At 56.9% G+C, this 20,787-nt stretch overlaps 3 protein-coding genes and 1 long non-coding RNA gene across 6 annotated transcripts; 3 read left to right on the forward strand and 1 right to left on the reverse strand.

Annotated features, from left to right (window-relative positions):
* Nucleotides 1–1,956: 1,956 nt before the first annotated feature.
* Nucleotides 1,957–3,219, forward strand: LOC122482046 (basic proline-rich protein-like). Its single transcript, XM_043578466.1, has 2 exons — nt 1,957–1,984; nt 2,360–3,219. The coding sequence occupies exons 1-2, from the start codon at nt 1,957–1,959 to the stop codon at nt 3,217–3,219; spliced, it is 888 nt and encodes a 295-aa protein (XP_043434401.1).
* PHF13 (PHD finger protein 13) lies at nt 2,946–10,814 on the forward strand. The gene is made up of 4 exons (XM_043573679.1): nt 2,946–3,327; nt 5,714–5,815; nt 7,078–7,612; nt 8,128–10,814. The coding sequence occupies exons 1-4, from the start codon at nt 3,289–3,291 to the stop codon at nt 8,352–8,354; spliced, it is 903 nt and encodes a 300-aa protein (XP_043429614.1). The 5' UTR covers nt 2,946–3,288; the 3' UTR covers nt 8,355–10,814.
* A 970-nt stretch (nt 10,815–11,784) lies between these two features.
* Nucleotides 11,785–19,890, forward strand: THAP3 (THAP domain containing 3). 3 transcript variants are annotated; one of them, XM_043573682.1, is made up of 5 exons: nt 11,785–11,906; nt 14,893–15,085; nt 18,359–18,421; nt 18,782–18,880; nt 19,167–19,890. In XM_043573682.1, the coding sequence occupies exons 1-5, from the start codon at nt 11,833–11,835 to the stop codon at nt 19,425–19,427; spliced, it is 690 nt and encodes a 229-aa protein (XP_043429617.1). In that variant the 5' UTR covers nt 11,785–11,832; the 3' UTR covers nt 19,428–19,890. The 3 variants fall into 3 exon arrangements, with proteins under 3 accessions (XP_043429617.1, XP_043429619.1, XP_043429618.1); XM_043573684.1 differs by having other exon boundaries at nt 19,296–19,890; XM_043573683.1 differs by lacking the exon at nt 18,359–18,421.
* Nucleotides 19,411–20,684, reverse strand: LOC122479876. Its single transcript, XR_006296451.1, has 2 exons — nt 20,636–20,684; nt 19,411–20,466 (listed from the first exon to the last, which is right to left on the reverse strand). It is a non-coding gene; the product is annotated as an uncharacterized LOC122479876 (long non-coding RNA).
* Between the last annotated feature and the right edge of the window lie 103 nt (nt 20,685–20,787).

The raw sequence follows: 20,787 nt of genomic DNA on the forward strand, positions 1-20,787 counted from the left end.
GTTCATACCCACACTCAGGTACTGAGTTATAATGGTAGGCAGAAAGCTTTCCAGAATGTTCCCTAAATGAATGTGGTATAGCTGTGAGATTTAGAAAGGTGAAGCTATATTTGGTAACCCAATTAAAATAACTACATTCTCAAGTTACTTACTGGGAAACTATGGTATTCTTAGTATTTTAAAACTTGTCACAACCTGTGCTAACGTTGGCTTTTTTCTTCCTCTTTTCCAAATAACTGTAATAATCAGCAGGTATAATAATAATTTTTTTTCCCCTAAAAGCAGAAAACAAGGAATCACAGCCTCCAAGTATCTGGCTACTGTGGCTAATGCTCTTCATTAATCCTTGAATTCCAAATTTGCCCCCTGGAGCCCAGGAATAGTACCAGGACACCTGAGAAATAAACTAGACAAACCAACTACATTACTTCAGTGTTTGTGCTTGCCTATATTTTCTGCCTTTCTGTACTAAATACACATAATCTGTGTATTGATGAGATGATACAAGTACATATTATGCTACTGACTTTGGGTCAATTATTGGTATTATAATCCTTCCTTGAGTCTAGGGAAGGGAAGGTAAATATTCATGTCTAAACCTCCTCCAGAGGGCTAAACTTCTAAGAGGAATCAAAGGAAGGAGACCAAGAAGGTCCTCCAGGAAGTTTTTGGGAGTGGCAGGCGGGGAAACAAGCAGACATCAGGAAGTACTGGTCATATCTGTGTACCAAGAACTACTGTTTGTTAATAAGTTATTCAAGAAGTATCTATCAAACACCTATTCTGAGCAAGAATGATCCCTGTTACATGACACAATTCAGGTTTGGAATTTTCTTTCCTTAATATGTCTGAGTGATTCCGTTCAATATAGATCCCTGAATTCTAGGCTTTTGTCATCAAGCCCATTAATATTACCAACAAGTTCTTCACTTCAATTTCTTAATAGGAGGAGGATTTAATTAACATTTACTCTATGCATTTACTATGGGAATAATTAGCAGTTAAAAAAATTCCCTTTTCGTTCACTTGGACTTCACCTCCAATTAATACTCTTTTTGGCATTTACACTTTTAAACCAACAAAAGAATAATATTCCTTCCCGGCCCTTTTTAAATTTTTTTAGGTGTTTATTTATATTTGAGAGAGAGAGAGAGTGGGGAGGGGCAGAAAGCAAGGGAGACAGAGAATCCCAGGCAGGCTCCAGGCTGTCAGTGCAGAGCCCCATGCAGGGCTCCAACTAACAATGGTGAGATGGTGACCCGAGCGGAAATCAAGAGTCAGACTGAGCCCCTCAGGAGCCCCGGTCTTTTCTTATTCAGGCAAAACAGGTTGCTGCTGGTAATCTGACCCTGGAAAACACTGGCTAACCTCAGGACATTTGCTCTGGCCATAGTGATCAGTTAACATTCTAAATCCTGCTAAATCACCTGAATGTGACAACTGGGTAAGAAGCTGTTGATGATGTTTCCACAGGCCAAGTTCAACGTCTGTTTTTAATCTAACTTCCTAGATCACCTCATTTTGTTATCGCCGCTGTGGCTCTCTCCAATCCGGGAAGACATTGCTGAAATTACATTAAAAAATAACAGCAAAAATAGTAAACTATCATTTTTTGAGAAAGGAACTGTGATAAAAATTTTAGAATTTAGAAAACTGTGGTTCAGAAAAGCATTTCTAAGACAAACCCCGGTCCTTTACCTACTAGTTTCCTTCGGAATTATTTTAACAATCTCAATAGTGATAGTCAACCAACATAGTATTCACTCCCTCAGAAATAACCTTCAAGAGATTCTTCCAATCATCTTTTTCGATTTAGTGAGTCAAGGAGTCGTTTTTGTGATTCAAATTAAAAATTTTATGTCACTCCTCTTTAACACAGTTCCTTTGTCTTCGAAGCTACCAAACATGTTATTGAATCATCTATAGGCTTTTTTTTCTTTTAAATGCTTATCAAAAATGTTCAAGAACGATCAGGCCTCCTCTGGTAATTTTATCAGAGCGGTTAATTTTCAACTAAGTGTTCAGAGTCAATCAACCTTCAACATATAAAGTTGTAAAATACTCAGCGGTCCAGCGTTTAAACACCGCAAACTTCTCAATTAAATATCAATAAAATCAATGTCAATACCAAACATCTTTACTAGGTTTCTCCCTCACCTACTGTTGTAATCCTGTAAGAATATACTCAGAAGATAATGCCATTAAAGTAAGAAAGCAGGGGCAGTCCCAAGATGAGGCAGAGAGGAAAAAAGAAAAAAAAAAAAAATCTAATTTAAGGCTAACATCTTCCAAAACATCGATGATGCTAGCACAGTTTCTAAAAACGCAGTAACTCGGCACCCCAAAGTGGATCCTACAGATACCAGGAGGTCCTCGGTCCCGCCGCCCCAGGACCCGTGGGACAGGAGGAGTGGGCCAGAATACCCCCACCGCGAAAACAAGTTCGCACCGCCGACCCGAGCCCAGGGGCGGCCGCGACGTCAGCGCCCGTCGCCCCCGCCGCCCCCAGTCCCGCCCGGGCCGCGGGGACCACGGTCCCACAAAGGGGCCCGAACCCCAAGTCCAAAAGGAGACGCCAGTCGCCGCCCCCGCCCTCCTGGTCCAAAGCCGTCAGCCCCGCCCCCACCCCACCCGCCGAGGCGACCCCCGCCCCCGCGGAGACCGCGGCGCTACCGCTCGCACCGCCCCTCCCCCACCGCCGAGCCGGAGCAAGCCTCCGCACCTCCCCCGCTCCGGCAGCCTCAGGTCCCGGAGACACCGCCCCCAGAAACCGGGCAGTCGCCGCGGAGCTCTATGGGGCTTGTAGTCCGTGAGGAGCCCTTTGTGCGCCTTAGAGGCGGAGCTGGGACCACTACTCCCACAACGCCCCGCGCCCGCCCCCGCGCCTTTGGCTTCCCGTCGCCCACAGACTACATCTCCCGACAGCCCTCGCGGCTCTCCCGCCCTCCCTCCCGAGACACGAGCCGAACTGGGCGTCAGGTCGGGGAGCGGGTCGGGTTCCCGCTCGCCGCCGCCACCGCCCCCCGCAGCGACTCTCCCGCCTCTCCCGCCGCGCCGGCCGCAGGAGCTGCATCGCCAACTCTGCTCGGCCGTGGAGCCGCCGGCCCGGGAGCACAGAGCCCGGGACGCAACACGCCGAACCCCTCATCACCTCCAGCCGGGGCGACCCCTCCCGGGTCCGCCCTCGTTCTGCGCTGCCGCCGGAGCCCCCAGCCCTGAGCGGCTCCGCGGCCCGGCGCCCGCACCCCGGCCCCTGCACTCCCGTAGCCGCCGCCCCCCACCCTGAACATGGACTCCGACTCTTGCGCCGCCGCCTTCCACCCGGAGGTGAGTGAGGGCTGCGTCCGGATCGCCCCTGACCACCCCCACTCCAGTCCTGGCGCTCCCCGCAGCCGGACCCCCGCCGGCCCAGCGCCGCCCTCCCCTCCCCCGGCCTTCCCTCGTCGCCCCCTTGGGCGCTCAACCCCGCCCCCCACTCGGGCCCGCGCCCGGTCCTCCCAGCCGGCCCTCGCCTCGGCGTCCCTCCCGCGGGCGTCCGCGTCTTCCCGGCGCCCGCTTCCCTCGGGTCGCCGCGCCCACCCCTCCCCGGCCTCGCGTAGCTCCGGGACCTGTCTGCGCCCCCGGCCCCTCCCCGCCGGCTTGGCTTACTCCTTCCCCGCCCCCGGGGACTCGGTCCCAGCCGCCGCCTCGCGTTCCCGCTTCTCGGACGAGCCCCCTGCCCCCCCTCCCGGAGGGGCTCGTGGTCCCCCTCGGACCGGGACTCCGCTCCGCGCGCCCCCGCCTGCTCCCTTAATCCCCAGGGCCCGGTAGTCCGCGCCCCGCCCCCTGACTCCCGCGCGGCCCCCGCCCCCTCCGGCTCCGGGGGCCTACTCCTGCCGGGTCCCCACCCCCGCAAACACCCGAATCGAGCCCCCCACCCTCCGCGCGCTCTCCTCCCCCTCCGGGGCCCCCGCCCCCCGGCCGCGGGCTCTCTCGCCCCGCCCCGGCTCCCCCTCCTTCCGGGGATCGGCCCTCGGTTCTCCCGGGCGGCCCCTCCGGCGCCCCCGCCTCGGTCCCCTCTCGCTCCCGAGGTCCGCCGGGCTCGGGTGCGGGTCCCGGCTCGAGCGGGTGGGGGAGGCGGCGGCGGGCGCGTTGGCTCGTCGCGCTGCCGCCTTGGGGGTTCGCGGGGCCCACCAGCCCCGGACCCCGAATCCTGCCCGGCCTCCCGCGCCCCCTCCCCCGCGGGATGGGCCCCGCACCTTCCGGGGCCGAGTGTCGGCGGGGGGCGGCTTCCGCGGAGGGCGGGGAGGGGGCCGCACCGCCATCTGCTTTTCCTAAAGGCGGCGGGGCGGCGAGGCGGGCGGGCGCGGTGGGGGCGGCGCGGGTCCCTCCGCCCCGGGCCCGAGGGCGCCGCCGCCTTGCGCTCCGCGTCCAGGCCCCTGACCCACTTTTGCGCGTTCCCCGCCGAAATAAAAGTTCGCCCCGAGAGTTTGAGGGCCGAGGGCCGCGGCCCTCCCACCGTGGCCGAAGCGCGGGCGGTCAGTGCTTCCCGGGGATGGGGGCAGGGTCTCTGCGCCGCAGGAAATGCCGGGTACCTCTCTGAGGCCGGTGCTCCGCCGACCTGCGCGCCCCTCGGGTCCCGGGGGCGGGGGGGGGAGGAAGGGGTCTGCTAGAACCAAGTTGAAAAAATAAGCGGAGCCTTGGGAAGGAAACCTGCGGGCGGCGCGCCGGTGCCGCGCCGCTTTCTGGGCCCTCCGTCCTGGGGAGGGGCTGGGCTGGGTCCAGGAACCCACCCCCCAGCTTCCTGTCCCGCTTTCACCCTAGCAGGGTAAGGGGGTCCCTGGGTTCTCGAAATGGGAGCTGAGCACGTAAGGATGGGGTTGGGATGGGTGCTAAAATGCCTGAAGGAAATCTCGGTAAATAAGCTAGCCGAATAAACCAAAATTAAGGAGACTTGTTTTGCTTTTTAGCAAATAAACGTTCTTTCTCCCCGAGCTGCTCTTTTTCGGGAGAAAACCCCTTCTTGTTAAGGACGTTTCTAGATTGAATGGAGACAGGACACACAAGCCAAAATCCTCTAGTATTTCATCCAGTATTTCTTCTCCCTGCAAGTTAAGCCTAGCAACAACGTTCCTGGTTTAATTTTTGAGTCGGGGAGCATTTGGGTGCTGGCCCCCTGGACGCTGGGTGTTGCAGCAGCTGAGGGCCGAGCGGAAGTGGCCTCTCCTGGAGGAGAGCGCCCAGGAGGAGGAGTTCCTCCCTGGCTGGGGAGGGGTCAGACCTGAGTTGAGTTCTGAAGGGTAAGAAGTAGTTGACTTTGAAATCACTTAAAAATATTTGGATTACAGCTGCAGCTGGAGTTTATTTTCAAAATGGAAAATCTGTAGCAAAAACACAGTTATTAGAGCTCCTGATAGGCCTGCAGACAGTGATAATGTTGGAAAATGCCACAGGAGCACAAGAAATAGATTCTTGTGCATGTTGTTATCTGCCCACCAGTGCCCCAGTGTTTGCCCTTGGCAAAACACCACAATACCCTTCTTTCAGCCTCCTGCGTACAGTGCTATTTCTCGGACCCAAACCTACCTTATCTTGTTTCTGGAGTGTTTGTACATCTAGCCATGTATTTTCAAGTGGTTGACGAGAACATCTCCAGCTGGCTTTGTTTTGTTTCTGTGGTTCCATCTCCAAGTGCCTACTTTCAAACACACCCCGTTTTCTCGCCTGCTAACAGGAGTGCTCCCCCAGTTACAAGAGGCGCAGGACTGTGGAGGATTTCAACAAATTCTGCACCTTTGTCTTGGCCTATGCTGGCTACATTCCTTATCCGAAGGAGGTAATCTTCAGGGCCACCCTTCTTGCTGGCAGTGAAGCCAGTGGCAGGGTGGGGGTCTGGAATGGGTGGGGTGGGGGGACTTCAGACGGCTGTCAGGTGGAAATCTTTCTCGGAAGCTTAGACCTGTCTGGGAGGTGGTTTCTAAAACTTGGATAGAAAACATAGGCTTGTCTAGAAATGATTTAATAAACTTTAAGCATTTGCTTGCAAATAACATGTTTCCTGTCTGCCCGCTCTGAATGTCCGGTGCAGATGCAGTGCCTACAGTGGCCGGGCGGCGTTCTTGGTCTTTATGATCTATGAGACAGGTGCTGTTATTTATCCCCATTTTAAAGACGAAGACGCTGGGGCACTCCTCGCCCTGGGTTCCAGGCTAATTACAGTGGCAGAGCCTGGGGTTCAGCCGGACGGTTAGGCCCGGTCTACACTGTTCTTCTGGTGAGCAGCTCTCCACTTGCTTTGCACACCATGTTACAGTGTCTTCAGGGACTTGTGGCCCAAATCCCCTGTGTTTTAAGGGATTTCTTTTCTCCTTGCTAAGTAACTAACGGGCAGAACTGAGGACCACCATGGTCATGGTGTTCAAGCTTGTATTAGGTCTCAAAAGAAAGGAAAGTTTATTAAGAGGTCAGAGTCCAGCATTGGCTTATCGTTTCTGTTTGCCGTGGACGTGGATAAGTGTGTCTTTTGTACCACGCAGAATGTTGCCACTGTTTGTAAATAAAATGCTTGACTGGTCTGAAGGAACCACAGAGATTAGCTCATGGCTTTGGGGCTATGATTACCTACTTTGATTTTGCAGTATTTGGGGGGATGTCTCCAGTTTTGAAGAAGAGTGTCAGCAAACTCCCAAAACTAATTTAAATTCACTTAATTAAAAGAAAAATACACCCCTTGGGAGGACAAACAGACAGGAGATATTACAATCTGGGAAAGATAAGGGGGTTTGAGAGGGTGTCCTTGGCACTTTTCTAGATACTTACTGGGCATCGAATGAGTTTCTGGCTCTGGTCCAGGGGCTGAGGGTTCAGCAAGAGAAGGTTTTCCTCCTTGGGGGTTAACATTCTATCTGGAAGGTCACGGTAGAGTGCTCATGACACCATTCCTAAAGAATACTGCCTGTGAGAGCCGAGAAGGTCACGGTTCCAATAGCCCTGGTCTGTAGGCCTGACCTGGCTGCGACACTCTGCCTGTGGCTAGCTCTTGTTGCCGGGGACCGGCCGAAACACTCGGACCCCACGCCTGTGCTTCTGTCCTTTCAGGAGCTCCCTTTGAGGAGCAGCCCCAGCCCTGCCAACAGCACCGCTGGTACCATCGACAGTGACGGCTGGGACGCTGGTTTCACCGACATGGCGTCCGCGGTACCCTTGCCGGTCTCTGACCGCTGCTTTGGCCACCTGCAGCCGAGCCTCCTGCAGCGAGCCAAGCCCAGTAACTTCTTGCTGGACAGAAAGAAAACGGACAAGCTGAAGAAGAAGAAGAAGAGGAAGCGGAGGGACAGTGATGTGCCTGTGAAGGAGGGGTACATGGGGAGCTTGCTGAAGCTGGAAGCCGCTGACCCATATGTAGAGACCCCCACAAGTCCCGCCCTGCAGGATATCCCCCAGGCTCCCGGCGACCCCTGCTCGGGCTGGGACTCTGACACTCCTTCCAGTGGATCTTGTGTCACGGTGTCACCTGATCAGGTCAAAGAAATAAAGACTGAAGGCAAACGGACTATTGTCCGGCAGGGAAAGCAGGTGGTGTTCCGGGACGAGGACAGCACCGGCAATGATGAGGACATAATGGTGGATTCGGGTGAGTGGTCCCCGGAGGAGTGCCACGCGAGTGGCTGGTGGTCCGAAGAGCAGGGGATGTAGGCAGGAGTTTTGGAACGGTCCCTTCCTGGCAGTGTGACAGCAGAGTGTGCCCCGCCATCTCTAGGGAGGAAGGGAGAAGAAGGTGGACACTGAGATGTTTAGGAAGTGGTGGGGGAGGGGGTGATTGCGGCTGGAGACAGCTGAGATTCCAGGACAGGCCTCCAAATACAAAAATAAGCTAGCTTCTAAGTCCACCTCTCGTGGTTAATTCCTGGTGCCACACATTTCAGTGGCTTCGTTCACGCATTTGCTCCGCTTTCGGAGAGGGGAGCACTTCCGAGGGCCCTGCCGGTCTGATAGCCCTGCCCTTCGTGCAAGTTGAAGTCCGTGCATTTGGTGAAGATCGGGCTTTACTGCAGCTCAGCTGCCTGGACCCACTGGAGGAGCGGGTGGGATGGGGAGGGGTCGCAGGAAGGTTCTTCCCCTCCCCTTACATGTGTCTCCCCTTTTCAGATGACGACTCCTGGGACCTCGTCACCTGCTTCTGCATGAAACCGTTCGCCGGCCGCCCTATGATTGAGTGTAATGAGTGCCACACCTGGATTCACCTGTCCTGTGCGAAAATCCGGAAATCCAATGTTCCGGAAGTGTTTGTCTGCCAGAAGTGCCGGGACTCCAAGTTCGACATCCGCCGCTCCAACCGTTCTCGGATGGGCTCACGGAAACTGTTTCTGGACTGACTGTTGGTGCGCGAGGAGACCATGGGCGAGGAATCGGAAGGGACGATGGGCTTTTTGGCCCGTCTCTTAGTTGAGCACAGAACTCTCAGCTCTGGTGCGGGCAGACCCCTGCCATTCAGGTGCCTAAGCAAAAGGACAGGCTGTCCAAGGTATACCCTGTATATAGCCAGTGACTGAATAAAATCCTCGTTGGCCAAAGCTGCTGCCAGAGCCGTGTTCTCTGCAGTGGAGGTGGACTCAACACTCAAGTACAGTGGGTTAGGTTCAGCTGAAAAGGAGGGTACGTGGTAGTGGTGAACCCTTGCTGTCATTTTGTTAACGAGCTCCCTCCGCTGGGAACGGGTGCGAGCTGTTACCCGCTTCCGCTGTCTCGGGAGAGGAGATGTTCGGTTTCCCGGGCCTGTTAGTGAACAGCCATACGTGTAAGCTTTCTCTCGAGTGTAAGTCTTTGACCATAAGTGTCTGTACAGCAACCATCAAGCTGCCCCAACCTTCGTGGTCTGCCCTCTCTCCCTGCTGTGGTTGCTGCTGTCCCCCCCTCACACCCCCCCACCCCCACCCCCACTGCTGGCTGCCAGCTAGAGTCCTCTGGTCTTGCTCTGGGAGGAGCCCTGGGGCAGAGGCCAGCTAACGATCCCTAGGTTTCCTTCTGTTTGTTAAAAGGGACAGTATGTGGCCACTTCTCGGTAGAAAAGGGGTTGGTTGGGGGGGGTTGAGGTGGCCCGTGTTCATAACTCAGTTTCCTGTTTTGCACGATGTAAAAAACCTGTCTTTTTGCACGATATAGCCAAAAGTATTGGCAGTTTTCTGCCTGGGTGCCCTTTTCAGTTGGTGGATGAGGTCCTGGGGTGCCCGGCAAGCTGTTCTCCAGCGAGAGGGCCCTTGGTTCCGGTGCTCCTCTTTCCCTCACCTTACTCCAGCAGCAGCAGGAAGGTTAGGCAGTCACTGGGGAATGGTGTTCCTCTACATAATGAGGTAAGGAAAACTTGAGGGGAGGCCTCTCCTGTGGTTGATTCTCAGTATGCTCTCACACAGGCTGGCCCGCTGGTTTCACGGGGCAAGGTTAGGATTTGAAGCCTTTTTTTTTTTTTTTTTTTTTTTTTTTGGTTTGAATTGGTGTGTGAGTGATAGGGTAACATTGGTCTCCAGGAATATACCATTGGACGGTGCAGACTTCCTTAGATCTGAATCAGGACCCTGGACTGGGGAGACTCCTGTGCAGGCCAGCTCTGGAGAAGCCAGGGAGTTTGCGCCTGCAGCTCCACAGGGCTCTGCTCAAGGGCAGGGGACACGGGTGGCTCTGGGGCCTGGAGGGAGAGGAAGGCTTCCGCTTTCTCTGAAGTTGACAGTGCTCTTGAGCAGTTCAAACACTCTTCTCAAAAATGTTTTTTTTTGGTAAATGGATGGGTGTGTTTTCATACACATTGTTTCTTGTGAAGCATGGAAAGGGAAGGATGCCCAGCTTGGTGGGTCATACTTACATTTACAGTGGGGGTGGACCCCCCCAGTCTCTCTGTGTGGGGGGGGGTTGTCTCCATGTGGCACCCTTGTGTGGGGCCACCACGGACGGGGACTCTTATTTGTATTCTCTCCCTTAGGCACAGTGGGGGGAGGTTGAACTCGAATTGGCTAATCAGAGCCCATTTTCTGTGCTAGTATCTTTCATGCTTCACCAGCCAACTGCCTTTTGTTTTGTATTCTGTTGCGCATATTAACACAGAAATAGAAATAGTTTCTGAAACCTACTTTATTGTGAAGATCCCCAAGGGGGAAGTTCTGCTGTAGAGAAAAATAGTGAGAAGCGGGCTTAGAACCAACCTTCTCCCCAGACAACTGTCTGGCTCTGATGAGGGCAAACGTCCAGGAAAAGTCGGAGAGGAATTTGCCAAAGATCTGCCCCATGACATTGCCTGTCCAGTGTCTTCACCATGAGAATAGCCAAAGTTCCAAAGTGTTTTTTTTTCTTTTTTTAAAACTCCACAAAGTTTTAAAAGTGCATTTAAGAATATGTGTGATTTTACAGTGGGACTACCAGCCTGGGCGATTGCTGTATTGCTTTTAGAAGGTTCAATGCCTGGTGACGCCTCTGGAAGGTACTTAATACTCATTTTGATCTGTTTCCTTCGTTTCCTTTTTGTTCTTTTAACAGATCGATCTATCCCTGTGGCTGGTGTCTAGGAAGTCAAGACACCTTGGTTTTTGTGTTAGGTTGAGCTGGGCAGCTGCAATCAGCTTTATGCAAATTAGGCATGGCCCATCTAGGGGCTCCTGGTTGGTGGCTGATAAAGGGAGGGGAGGGAAAGATGTCACCCCAAAAGTAAGCCCCTCGCATTGGCATTGGCCAGGCCAGACACTTAACATCGTTTACATGGTTCTGTGTAATTATAAAGTTTATGTGTATAAAGCGAAGCTGTTTCTGTGAAACTGTATATTTTGTAAATAAATATATTGCTACTTTGAGGTTCCTGACTACCTTCAGGTGTTTGTTTTCTGTGCTGAAGGGCGTAGCTGTGGCTGACCCCCGCCCCGCCCCCCCCCCCCCCCCCCAACGGTGATCACACAGAGACTTGGGGAGGTGAAGCCTGAGTTTGGTTTGGCAGGATGAAAAGTGCCCACAACGCTTCATATACCTCTCTAGTAAATTCTCCAGAAACAAACCGCAGTATGAATAGCTTTCACCGTTTCATCACACCGTGTGCATCAGCCTGAATCCCCGTGAGTGACTACCTGCTTTGTAAAAACTGCAGCCTCCCGTGAGGTTCTGCAAGTGGGTTTGCAGTCTCCCAGGGGTGCTCGTCCTGCCCCTTTACGCTCTGGGGTCCCCATAGCCTGCTCCTTCTGTCCGCTGTGTCTGCCTACCTCTAACCTGAGACCCAACTGGTGGTCAACTAGTACCTCCAGTGACTTTGAGCAGCCCAAATCTACGTTATTAACACCTGTTAAAACCTTAGAAATGCTGGCCAGCTTGGGCCGCGAGCCCTTCTCTGGTTTCCAGGTGTCCAAGGCTGTTTGGTGGGTGTGTCTTGATTCTTCAAAGCAAGGAGGTGAGGACCACGGGCTTTTTCGCGAATGGGTGGAACTTGCACCCGCGGCGCTTTTGGGGTGTCTGGCCTGAGCTGGGTCCGGGCGCACCCCCTTAACGGGGCACCCCGGAGCCCACCTGACTCTAGCGAGGCGGGCGGCAGAGAGAGCTCGCGAGGCGGGCCCAGGAGCCGAACAGAGGCAGGCCCGCCTCCGCCTCCCGGCGGTCCCGCCCCGCTCCCTGGCTCCACCCCGCCCACAGCCCAGCTCTCGTCCGCGGGCCCGGCAGTGCCCTGGAGGCCCCGCCTCGCCACGGTCCCCTCGCTGCCCCCTGGCCCCGCCCCGCCCCGCCCGCAGGCCAGGCTTCGCCCCGCAGGCCCCGCCCCGCTCTCTGGCTCCGCCCCGCAGGCCCGACGCCGCCATCTTTGTTAGGGGCACCTGGGTCTGGTGTTTGGAGATGCCGAAGTCGTGCGCGGCCCGGCAGTGCTGCAACCGCTACAGCAGCCGCAGGAAGCAGCTCACCTTCCACCGGTGAGGGGCGGGGGCGCCGTGGGGCGCGGGGGCCCGGCCGCCGACACCCCTCGCCCGGCCGACCGGCCGCGACCCCCCGCCGGAGCCCAAGGCCTGGCGCGCTGGGCGGGGACGCCGGAGCCTCTGCCCGGCAGCCGGAGAGGCCCGAGGGCGTGTAGCGGGGCCCTTCGCAGAGGGGCCGGCGGCCTGGGGACCGGCGGGGTCACCGGCGGCCCTGTGCCGCCTTAGCCGGCCTCGGCGCGTGGGGAGACTGTCGGAGAGGCTGAGCAACCTGCTGAGGGCGCATCGGGAAGGTCTCGAGCAGAGGGGTCCGGCGTGGGCCGCCCCTCCCCAGGCCGCGCCCCGCAGCCCCTAGCACCCTCTGCAGTTCTGGTGCCTGTCGTCCCCGGGTCTTGGTCTTGTTCGCGGGTGCATCCTGGAGCTTAGGTGCTCAGTGTGTACTGGCTGAATGCATTTCCAAATGAATGAGTGATGGTGACGGCCATCGGGTTTGCCTTGAGCTGGCCCCTTCTTAGCCCTGGCCAGACCTCCTGTCGTGAAGGGAGGGTGGCGTGCAGGAGTGAGAACGCTCCAGGGTGTCGGGGGAGTGGGGTCTGTCGCCGCGCTCGCAGCATGTCGGGCCTGGTGGGGTACCGGCTCTCTGCCCAAGAGAGCTCAGGTTCCAGCCACTGCCCGTGTTTGTGCTGCCTTTCGAGCACGACCCCGGGGCCAGCTGGGCACACTCTGCCCCCTCTTCCTTTCCTATTATCATTTTCCTTTTCAAAGTAAATCTTTTTATTGAAGCGTAAGACCTACAGAAAAGCGCACAAATCCTCCGCAGTCCGGCCCTTTCCACGAAGTGAACGTGGCGTCACTGCTGTGATTCATAATCTCACCAGCCCCTAGGGAACCCCCAGCCGCACCCCCTCCCTCCCCTCCTTCCCTCTCATCCCCAGGGGTGACCCATATCCTGCCATCTGTCAGCGTGGGGCGCTTTGGGCTGTTTTGAACTTCACACGTGGACTCCACTGTGCTTTTCTTGTGTCTCCTGCTCTGCTCGCCGCTGGCTGTGAGCCGCCCGCATGGAGCGCGGTGCCTTCCTCTCCGTCTGGAGCAGCGCTCCGCTGAACGAATATACCAGAATTGACCTGTTCTACAATGAAGGGCATTTGGGTGCCTCCGGTTTTTGGCCATTTCAAGCACGTCACCGTAGACGTTGCCGGGACAGGTCTTCCCCGTGCCCGTATCTGTTCCTTTCAGCCGGGCTTACGCCTGGAGTGGACTTGCTCCGATTCTCTCTCCAACTCATTCAGGCTCTTGCCGCGGCCACTCCCACAAAAGTGCCCTGCCAGGTCCCCAGTAGCCCTTGGTGGCGGCCATCCTCATCTGCAGCATTTGGCCCAGCTGACCACTGACCCCCGTGACACTCTCCCACTTGGCTTCTAGGGCACCCCATGACCTCTTCCTCTGTCACAGTGTCCCTTCTCAGACTCCTTTGCTGGGTCCTCCTCGTTTCCAACACTAGCCTTGGAGCCCTTCGGGGTGAGGGCCGTGGTCTTGTACCCTCCCCATGCCCTCTTACTCCCCAGGGCTCCGATCTCTCCCAGGCTTATGGCTTTACCACCCTTTACATGGGGATGGCCCCCACATTGACATACATCTTCTGACACGTGTCCCCCACCACTCCAGCAGGGACATGTAAGAGGTGCCTCACGTTTAACAGTTAACATAGAGAACCAAAATTCTGGTCCCCCAAACCTGCCCCCTCCCCCTCTACAGTACCTCCCTCTCCCATCGTAATCCATGAAACTCCTTCCTTCTCTTTTATTTTATGGCCCACAGGCAACCTTTGCCACACAGCTTTCAAAATACATCCCAGCTCTGCCTGCCTGTCACCCCTCTGCTGACATCCTGGTCCCGGTCACCAGGTGCCCTCCCTCTGCCATCACCCTCTGCCCACAGCCCCACCCCCCTCCCACCAACTGCCCACCTGCCAGCCAAGCCTGCCTCTGACCACGGCCCCATCCCGGTGCCTTTGCTCTTAGCCCTTCCCTCAGATATCCACGGGCTCACGCTCCTGCTTCCTTCCGCTTCTGCTCAAAGGCCACACGGTGAGGACCTTCCCAGGACTGGGTGGCCGCTGTGTTACATTCAGACCTTATCCTTTTTTTTTAAGTCGATTTTGAGGCGGAGCGAGGGGCAGAGAGTGAGAGGGAGAGAGAGAATCCCAGCCGAGCTCTGTTCAGCACAGAGACAGATGCGGGGCTCGAACTCATGAACCGTGAGATCATGCCCTCAGCCGGAATCAAGAGTCAGGTGCTGAACCGACTGAGCCACGCAGGTGCCCCTCGACCTCGTCCTTTCCTTCCGAGTGGCCAGCCGGGGCCTGAGAGCTGTGGTCAAGGCCCCGGGGGCTGTGCCGCTGCCGCTCAGGGCCCCCTCCGCGCCGGCTGAGAGCTCTGGCCAGGGCACCGACGGTGGCCGCAGGTGCAGTGGCGGAGGGGGTCAGGGGCTGTGTGGGCGGAGACGAAGAGAGAGATGGACTGGGGCACGCTCACGAACAGCATCACCTCACGTCTTAGGAAGCCTTCCTGACCACTTCCTACTCTTTATTCCTACACAGTCCAGATCTGTTTGGTTTACCGTCTGTTTTCCTATTCTCGAAGGTTGGCTCTATGAGGGTGGGACTGTCCTATTCATTCCTCCCTCCCAGTGCCTGGGGCAGGGCCGCACGTGGCAGGCTCCTGAGGGAGCTCACACGAGCTCACCCTGCAAGTATACCGTCAGAAGGTTTTCTGGCCACGTTCATGGCCCCAGGTTTCCTAATGATGCCATAACCGGCCCTGACAGAAGCCTCCAGAAATTGGATGTGGTTTAGCAGAGTGAGATTACGGGAGTTTCCAAGCTGTCTGCTAAAATACCTCGTGGGATTTTTCAGAGTTCAGAAGTCTACAGGGCCCACATCAGCTTTGCAAGTTCCTTCCTGTCTCCCTCCTTTGCCTCCTAGGTTCCCGTTCAGCCGCCCGGAGCTGCTGAAGGAATGGGTGCTGAACATTGGCCGGGGCAACTTCAAGCCCAAGCAGCACACGGTCATCTGCTCCGAGCACTTCCGACCTGAGTGCTTCAGCGCCTTTGGAAACCGCAAAAACCTGAAGCAGAATGCCGTGCCCACAGTGTTTGCCTTTCAGGATGCCGCGCAGGTGAGCACACGGGGGACCGCCCAGCACGCGGGGTGGGGGCGTTTGTAGGGACAGCAAAGGTGGAGGCTGAGAACGAGCGAGCACAGTGCTGTCAGGCCTCCAGGGTTCAGAGCCCAGGGGCCCCACTGGCCGTGACCTTTGCTTTAGGTAATTTGCAGTTTGGAGCCCCTTTAAAAATGGATCACGCTTGGGGCGCCTGGGTGGCCGAGTTGGTCAGGCGTCCGCCTTCGGCTCAGGTCGTGATCTCATGACCTGTGGGTTTGAGCCCCCACATCGGGCTCTGCAGTGAGCGTGGAGCCTGCCTGGGATTCTCTCTCCCCCTCTCTCTCTGCCCCTCCCCCGCTCTTGCTTTCTGTCTCTCAAAAATAAATAAAAACTTAAAAACAAATATATATATATATATATATATATATATATATATATATATATATATATATATTTGCGACCAGAAGCTGTTGAAGCAGCTAACTGGTGGGTGTGCCAAAAAGCTTGGTCCTCGATGCGTTTCACGTGTGCTGGGCTTGAGGCTGCACGGTGAGGACCTTCCCAGGACTGGGTGGCCGCTGTGTTACATTCAGACCTCACCCTTTTGTTTTGTTTTTTTTTAAGTTGATTTTGAGGCGGGGCGAGGGGCAGAGAGTGAGAGGGAGAGAGAGAATCCCAGCCGAGCTCTGTTCAGCACAGAGACCGATGCGGGGCTCGAACTCATGAACCGTGCGTGAGATCACGCCCTCAGCCAGAATCAAGAGTCAGATGCTGAACCGACTGAGCCACGCAGGTGCCCCTCGACCTAGTCCTTTCCTTCCGAGTGGCCAAGCCGGGGCCTGAGAGCTGTGGTCAAGGCCCTGGGGGCAGTGCTGCTGCCGCTCAGGGCCCCCCCCCCCCCCCCCCCCCCCCGCGCTGGCTGAGAGCTCTGGCCAGGGCACCAACGGTGGCCACAGATGCAGTGGCGGAGGGGGTCAGGGGCTGTGTGGGCGGAGACGTAGAGAGGGACTGGGGGGCACGCTCGCGAACAGCATCAGCTCGGGCCGGTCGGGGGGTGGCAGGGGCCGGATGGTGCCGGGCCTGGATAGACCGTGGCTTGTTGGGGGAGGCCAGTGGGGACGCGGCTGTGGCAGGCTCCCTCCGGCCGGGGCCTGTGGTGTCGCAGGAAGGTGCAGGTGGTCGCCAGAGCACGTGGACTCTGCAGACCAGGAGGTGGGGCGGGGGGAGGGCAGCGCTTGCCGAGCCCCTGGAGGGTGGGGCTCCCGGATGAGGCGGGCCCCGTGCACCCGGAGTTTGATTTCCCGGCGAGACACCGAAGGGCCGTGCCTGGTGGCGCGGGACGTGCAGGTTCGGCTCAGGAGAGAGCTCGAGGACCTTGGGACGTCGAGGCCGCGAGGGGGATTATACTGAACTTCGTAAATCCCAGAGGTGTCCCGAGTCCCGGAGTGTGGGCCGCACAGCGGGCACCTGTGTGAACCGGGAAGGCAGGGTCGTGGCGGAGCAGAGCCGAGGCCGACCCACCCGACCGCTACGCGTGCAGCGGCTGCTCCTGGGAGCGAGAGGGAAGGGAGTTACGGGGTGAGGACGCGTGAGCCCGCGTGCGGCCGTGTGCCCGGCAAGCCCCGCGTCGGGGCCTCTGCCCTCAGGTGCCCTGGAGGGACCTCCCGGCCGCCGTGTCCGTTGCCCCCCACTGGCCTTCCTTCCCTTTGGGCCGGCTCCCTCGGGCACCACCACCAGCTGCCGCACTCGGCTGAGGGCAGGGATTTGTTTCACCAAGACTGTGGCCTGAACAGACTAGGTTCCTTCTTTCTTTCTTCTTTCTTTCTTTCTTTCTTTTTCTTTCTTTCTTTCTTTCTTTCTTTCTTTCTTTCTTTCTTTCTTTCTTTCTTTTTCTTTCTTTCTTTCTTTCTTTCTTTCTTTTTTTCTTTCTTTTTCTCTCTCTTTCTCTCTCTCTTTTTCTTTCTCTTTCTCTCTCTCTTTCTTTCCTTCCTTCCTTCCTCTCTCTTTCTCTCTCTTTCTTTCTTTCTTTCTTTCTCTCTCTTTCTTTCAAGTTTATTTTGAGAGAGAGCGAGAGTGCAAGCTGGCATGAGCGGGGGGGGGGGGGGGGGGGGGTGGAGGTGGGGAGGGAATCCCAAGCAGGCCCCGGGCTCATCACGGAGCTGACGCGGGGCTCGAACTCACGAACCCCGAGGTCATGACCTGAGCCAAAACGAAGAGGCAGACACTTAACCGACTGGGCCACCCAGGCGCCCCACAAAGTAGGTTCTCCATGCGTGTCTGTTTTTTTGTTATTTCAGCATGGAAGGCCGTTTATTTTTATTTGATATATATTCAATTTTGACTGGTAAGAACACTTAATGTGTGATCTACTCTCTTGACAGAGGTAAAAAAAATTTTTTTTTTTTAACGTTTATTTAATTTTGAGACAGAGAGAGAGCACAAGCAGGGGGAGGTGCAGAGAGAGAGGGAGACATAGAATCCAAAGTAGGTGCCAGGCTCCGAGGTGTCAGCACAGAGCCCGATGTGGGGCTCGAACCCACGAAGTATGAGATCACGACCTGAGCTGAAGTTGGACGCTTAACCGACTGGGCCACCCAGGCGCCCCTTGGACAAACTTTTGAATGTACAACAGAGTACTGTTAACCACGGCACGATGTTTGTGCAGCAGAGGCCAGAATTTTGTCATTTTGCTTGACCCAAACTTTGTGCCCTCTGATCAGTCATCTTCTCCGTCAGTGCGTGTCGCTGATGGGAGTTTGACAGCTTCGCACGCGTTCGTGGTAAAAGGTTTGCCCCTGAAGTGACATTACAGTTTAAAGCTCGGGGGACGTCTGTGAGCCTGCCCCTGGGTGCTGTCCAGGCCCGGGGCCGGAAGCTAGCGTGGGCAGCTGGTTCTGGCCCCGTGGCCGGTGGCTCGGCTCCGTGGACGCCCCGGACTGGCTGCAGGCCCTGAGTTGGATGTTGTCTCCTACGTGGCTGCCACTCAATGAGCCAAATGTGAGTCACCTACTACCACGCGCCTAGCATGTCAGGCCCTGGGGTGACACGTAGGAATTCGGTCTGTGGCTTCACAGGGCCTGTCCATGGGCCTCTGACCTAAGATTCGGGGAGAGAGAGAGACAGATGTGGTGATGACAGCTGGGCTGGGTTCAGAGCGTCGTTTGAACACTCAGGGCTGAGCAGTGGGGACAGATGCACGCGGCCGGGCACCCAGTGGGGTTCTCGGGGTCTCCTCGGCCTCCCAGGAGCAGAGTCCGGGGCCTGTGTCCACTGCTCTGTCTCTTGCAGCTGGTGAGGGAGAACACGGACCCGGCCGGTGGGGGTGCAGATGCGGACCCAGAGAAGGAGGAGGTGAGTCCGCGCTGGCACCCCAAGTCAGGACCCGGGCCTCGACGGGGACACTGCGCAGCAGCACCTGCCCCCGGGCTGGCCTGCAGGGGTCTGTCGCGCGCTCCGCAGAAGCCAGGGTTGAGGATTCCAGGTTCTCCTAGAAAAGGGGAGGCGGAGCCTCCCGGGCCTCCTTCCTGTCTCACTGCGAGCATGGCGAGCATGTCGGCGTGGCTCGTGCCCGATTTCCGAGGGCCCGAGTCCAGGCCCCGAAGGGCAGGCTGGCTGTTAACTGTTTGCACCGGTCCCCTGGCCGCGGCCGTCCCCCGGGACGGCGTGAGGGGATCCCGGGTGTGCTGCCCGCTTCCGCCCTGCTGTCCCTAGGTGGTCTCCGAGGCGGGGCCCGCGGAGTGTGGCCTGGGGAGGAAGACGGACGCCGCCCTCGAAGCACTGCCCCCACACGCCGGCAGCCCCGTAGAACAGGTAAGATGCGGGTCCCGGGTACGAAGGCAGCGTGTGGTCGCTCGGGCTCCACACGGGGGTGGGGGCTCCCTACAAACAGAATGAAGCAATCCGGTGCCCAAGTGGGAGCCCCACAGCCCGTGGCCCCGATCTCGGACCCTCCGAGTAGAACGGGCAGGTGGGGACATCAGGGGTGCTGTGGCATCGAGGGCCGGGCCGGGCCGTGTCCCCGCCCGCCACGGCCCTGGCTCTCGGCCCTGGCTCTCGGCCCTGGGCCCCGCCTCGCCTTCACGCGCTGTGTCCTCAGGTCTCGCCGCAGAGACCGCAGGCAAGCCAGGCGCCTGGTCAGCCGGCCAGCCCCGCACAGCCGTCCGATCACAGCTACGCCCTTTTGGACTTAGATGCCCTAAAAAAAAAACTCTTCCTGACTCTGAAGGAAAATGAGAAGCTCCGAAAACGCTTGAAGGCTCAGAGGCTGGTGATACAGAGGATGTCCAGCCGCCTCCGCGCCCACAGAGCGGGCCAGCCGGGACTCCAGGCCAGGCCGTCGCCAGAGCAGCAGAGCTGAGCCGCACGGCCAGGCTTTCCTGTCGGAGCCTCTCTGGGGGGTGGGACGGTGGCTCTGGGGCGCTGGCCGCGTACCTTTCAGTCCTGCCGCTGACAGGCAAAGGGACAGTGAGGCGTGCCGGGTCAAGCCCGTGGTGAGGAGCCCGGGCCACCTCAGGGGAAGTTTAGTGGCATCAGCCCCAGGACAGGGCCGGACCGTGATCAAGAGGAGCTCGGTGCTCCCGGAGGTGACAGCTGTCCTTTTGACAAAAGCTTGGGCGGGGGTCTTCAGAGCCACTGCACGGGGCGCCCCCGCTGGGGAGGAAGTGCACTTCCTGGCGGGGCAGCTGGGCCCAGGCCCTGGGTCACCTGGAGGACGGCGGCTCCGAGTGGCTGGGACCAGCCTCCGAGATCAGGCGTGCCTCCTTCCCCCCTTCCCCGGCCCAGTCTGAGCGAAAGACATAATAAAGCGTCTTCCTACGCCACCGGTTTTCCTTCTTTACTTGAAAACCAGTGTAGGAGTTCTGTTTCTCGAGAGCCTGGGTTACACCGTTTGCTTTCACAGTCGACCTGCATCAGTACCTGCTTTCGCTAACCTAAAGAGGTCGGAGGAGGATTTCCACTCTCGCGAGAAAAGGCGAAAAGCAGAACTAGCAACCGGTGTTGGTTCTGCACCGGGCACTGCCGGGCCCCTTCCCGGGAGCGAGTCTCGGCTTCGAGCCGCCGAGCGCCCAGCTGTCTGCGAGCCTCTGTGCTTCAGCTCGATTTTATGTGTCCGTTAGTAAGATGTGGCCTAAAGTATCTGAAAAACCTGGGATGGTTTTTTGGACCTGGGAATGCTCAGAACGTTTCCATACAAACGAACAGTAATTGCCTCTTCGCTTTATGCCATTGTGGCTTATGGACGGTTTCACAGGAGGGCTCTGTGTTCAGAGCGGTGGGAAGAGACCTGGAGGCGCTAGCTGGAGGCCCTCTCTCCTCCCGTCCTTTGTGGCTGCTGAGAAGACTGACTTCGTGTTTCCTGTGGAAGCGCAGGAAGGGCAGGGCATGACCACCTTTGGCTATGATAAAGGTGACTTTAATAAAAACAAAACCAAACAAAAACAACAAACGGGAAAACGATCCTAAGTGATGTCCTGACTCCCGTTTCCTGGGCAAATGTCTAATGTGTAAAACTGAATCATGGCTTCAAGTTCGGCCTCACAGTTAAAAAAGTAGTTAAAGGGGTACCTGGGTGGCTCAGCAGGTTAAGCATCCAACTCTTGATTTTGGTTCAGGTCATGATCTCACGGTTTGTGGGATTTTCCCTCTTGCTCTCTCTCTGCCCCTCCCTGGCTCTTTCAAAATAAAAAAGAACTGTTAAAAATGTGGTTTAAATAACA

Source organism: Prionailurus bengalensis, chromosome C1 (genome assembly GCF_016509475.1).
Source record: "Prionailurus bengalensis isolate Pbe53 chromosome C1, Fcat_Pben_1.1_paternal_pri, whole genome shotgun sequence".
Taxonomy (NCBI): domain Eukaryota; kingdom Metazoa; phylum Chordata; class Mammalia; order Carnivora; family Felidae; genus Prionailurus; species Prionailurus bengalensis.

Excerpts from the sequence above, each read along its gene's own strand:
- THAP3 (XM_043573682.1), top strand. The coding sequence starts at position 11,833 with ATGCCGAAGTCGTGCGCGGCCCGGCAGTGCTGCAACCGCTACAGCAGC. Across the intron at positions 11,907-14,892 it reads AAGCAGCTCACCTTCCACCG|GTTCCCGTTCAGCCGCCCGG; the intron begins GTGAGGGGCGGG and ends TTTGCCTCCTAG. Across the intron at positions 18,881-19,166 it reads CCGGCAGCCCCGTAGAACAG|GTCTCGCCGCAGAGACCGCA; the intron begins GTAAGATGCGGG and ends CTGTGTCCTCAG.
- PHF13 (XM_043573679.1), top strand. The coding sequence starts at position 3,289 with ATGGACTCCGACTCTTGCGCCGCCGCCTTCCACCCGGAG. Across the intron at positions 3,328-5,713 it reads CCGCCGCCTTCCACCCGGAG|GAGTGCTCCCCCAGTTACAA; the intron begins GTGAGTGAGGGC and ends GCCTGCTAACAG. Across the intron at positions 7,613-8,127 it reads GGACATAATGGTGGATTCGG|ATGACGACTCCTGGGACCTC; the intron begins GTGAGTGGTCCC and ends TCCCCTTTTCAG.
- LOC122482046 (XM_043578466.1), top strand. The coding sequence starts at position 1,957 with ATGTTCAAGAACGATCAGGCCTCCTCTG. Across the intron at positions 1,985-2,359 it reads GAACGATCAGGCCTCCTCTG|ATACCAGGAGGTCCTCGGTC; the intron begins GTAATTTTATCA and ends TGGATCCTACAG.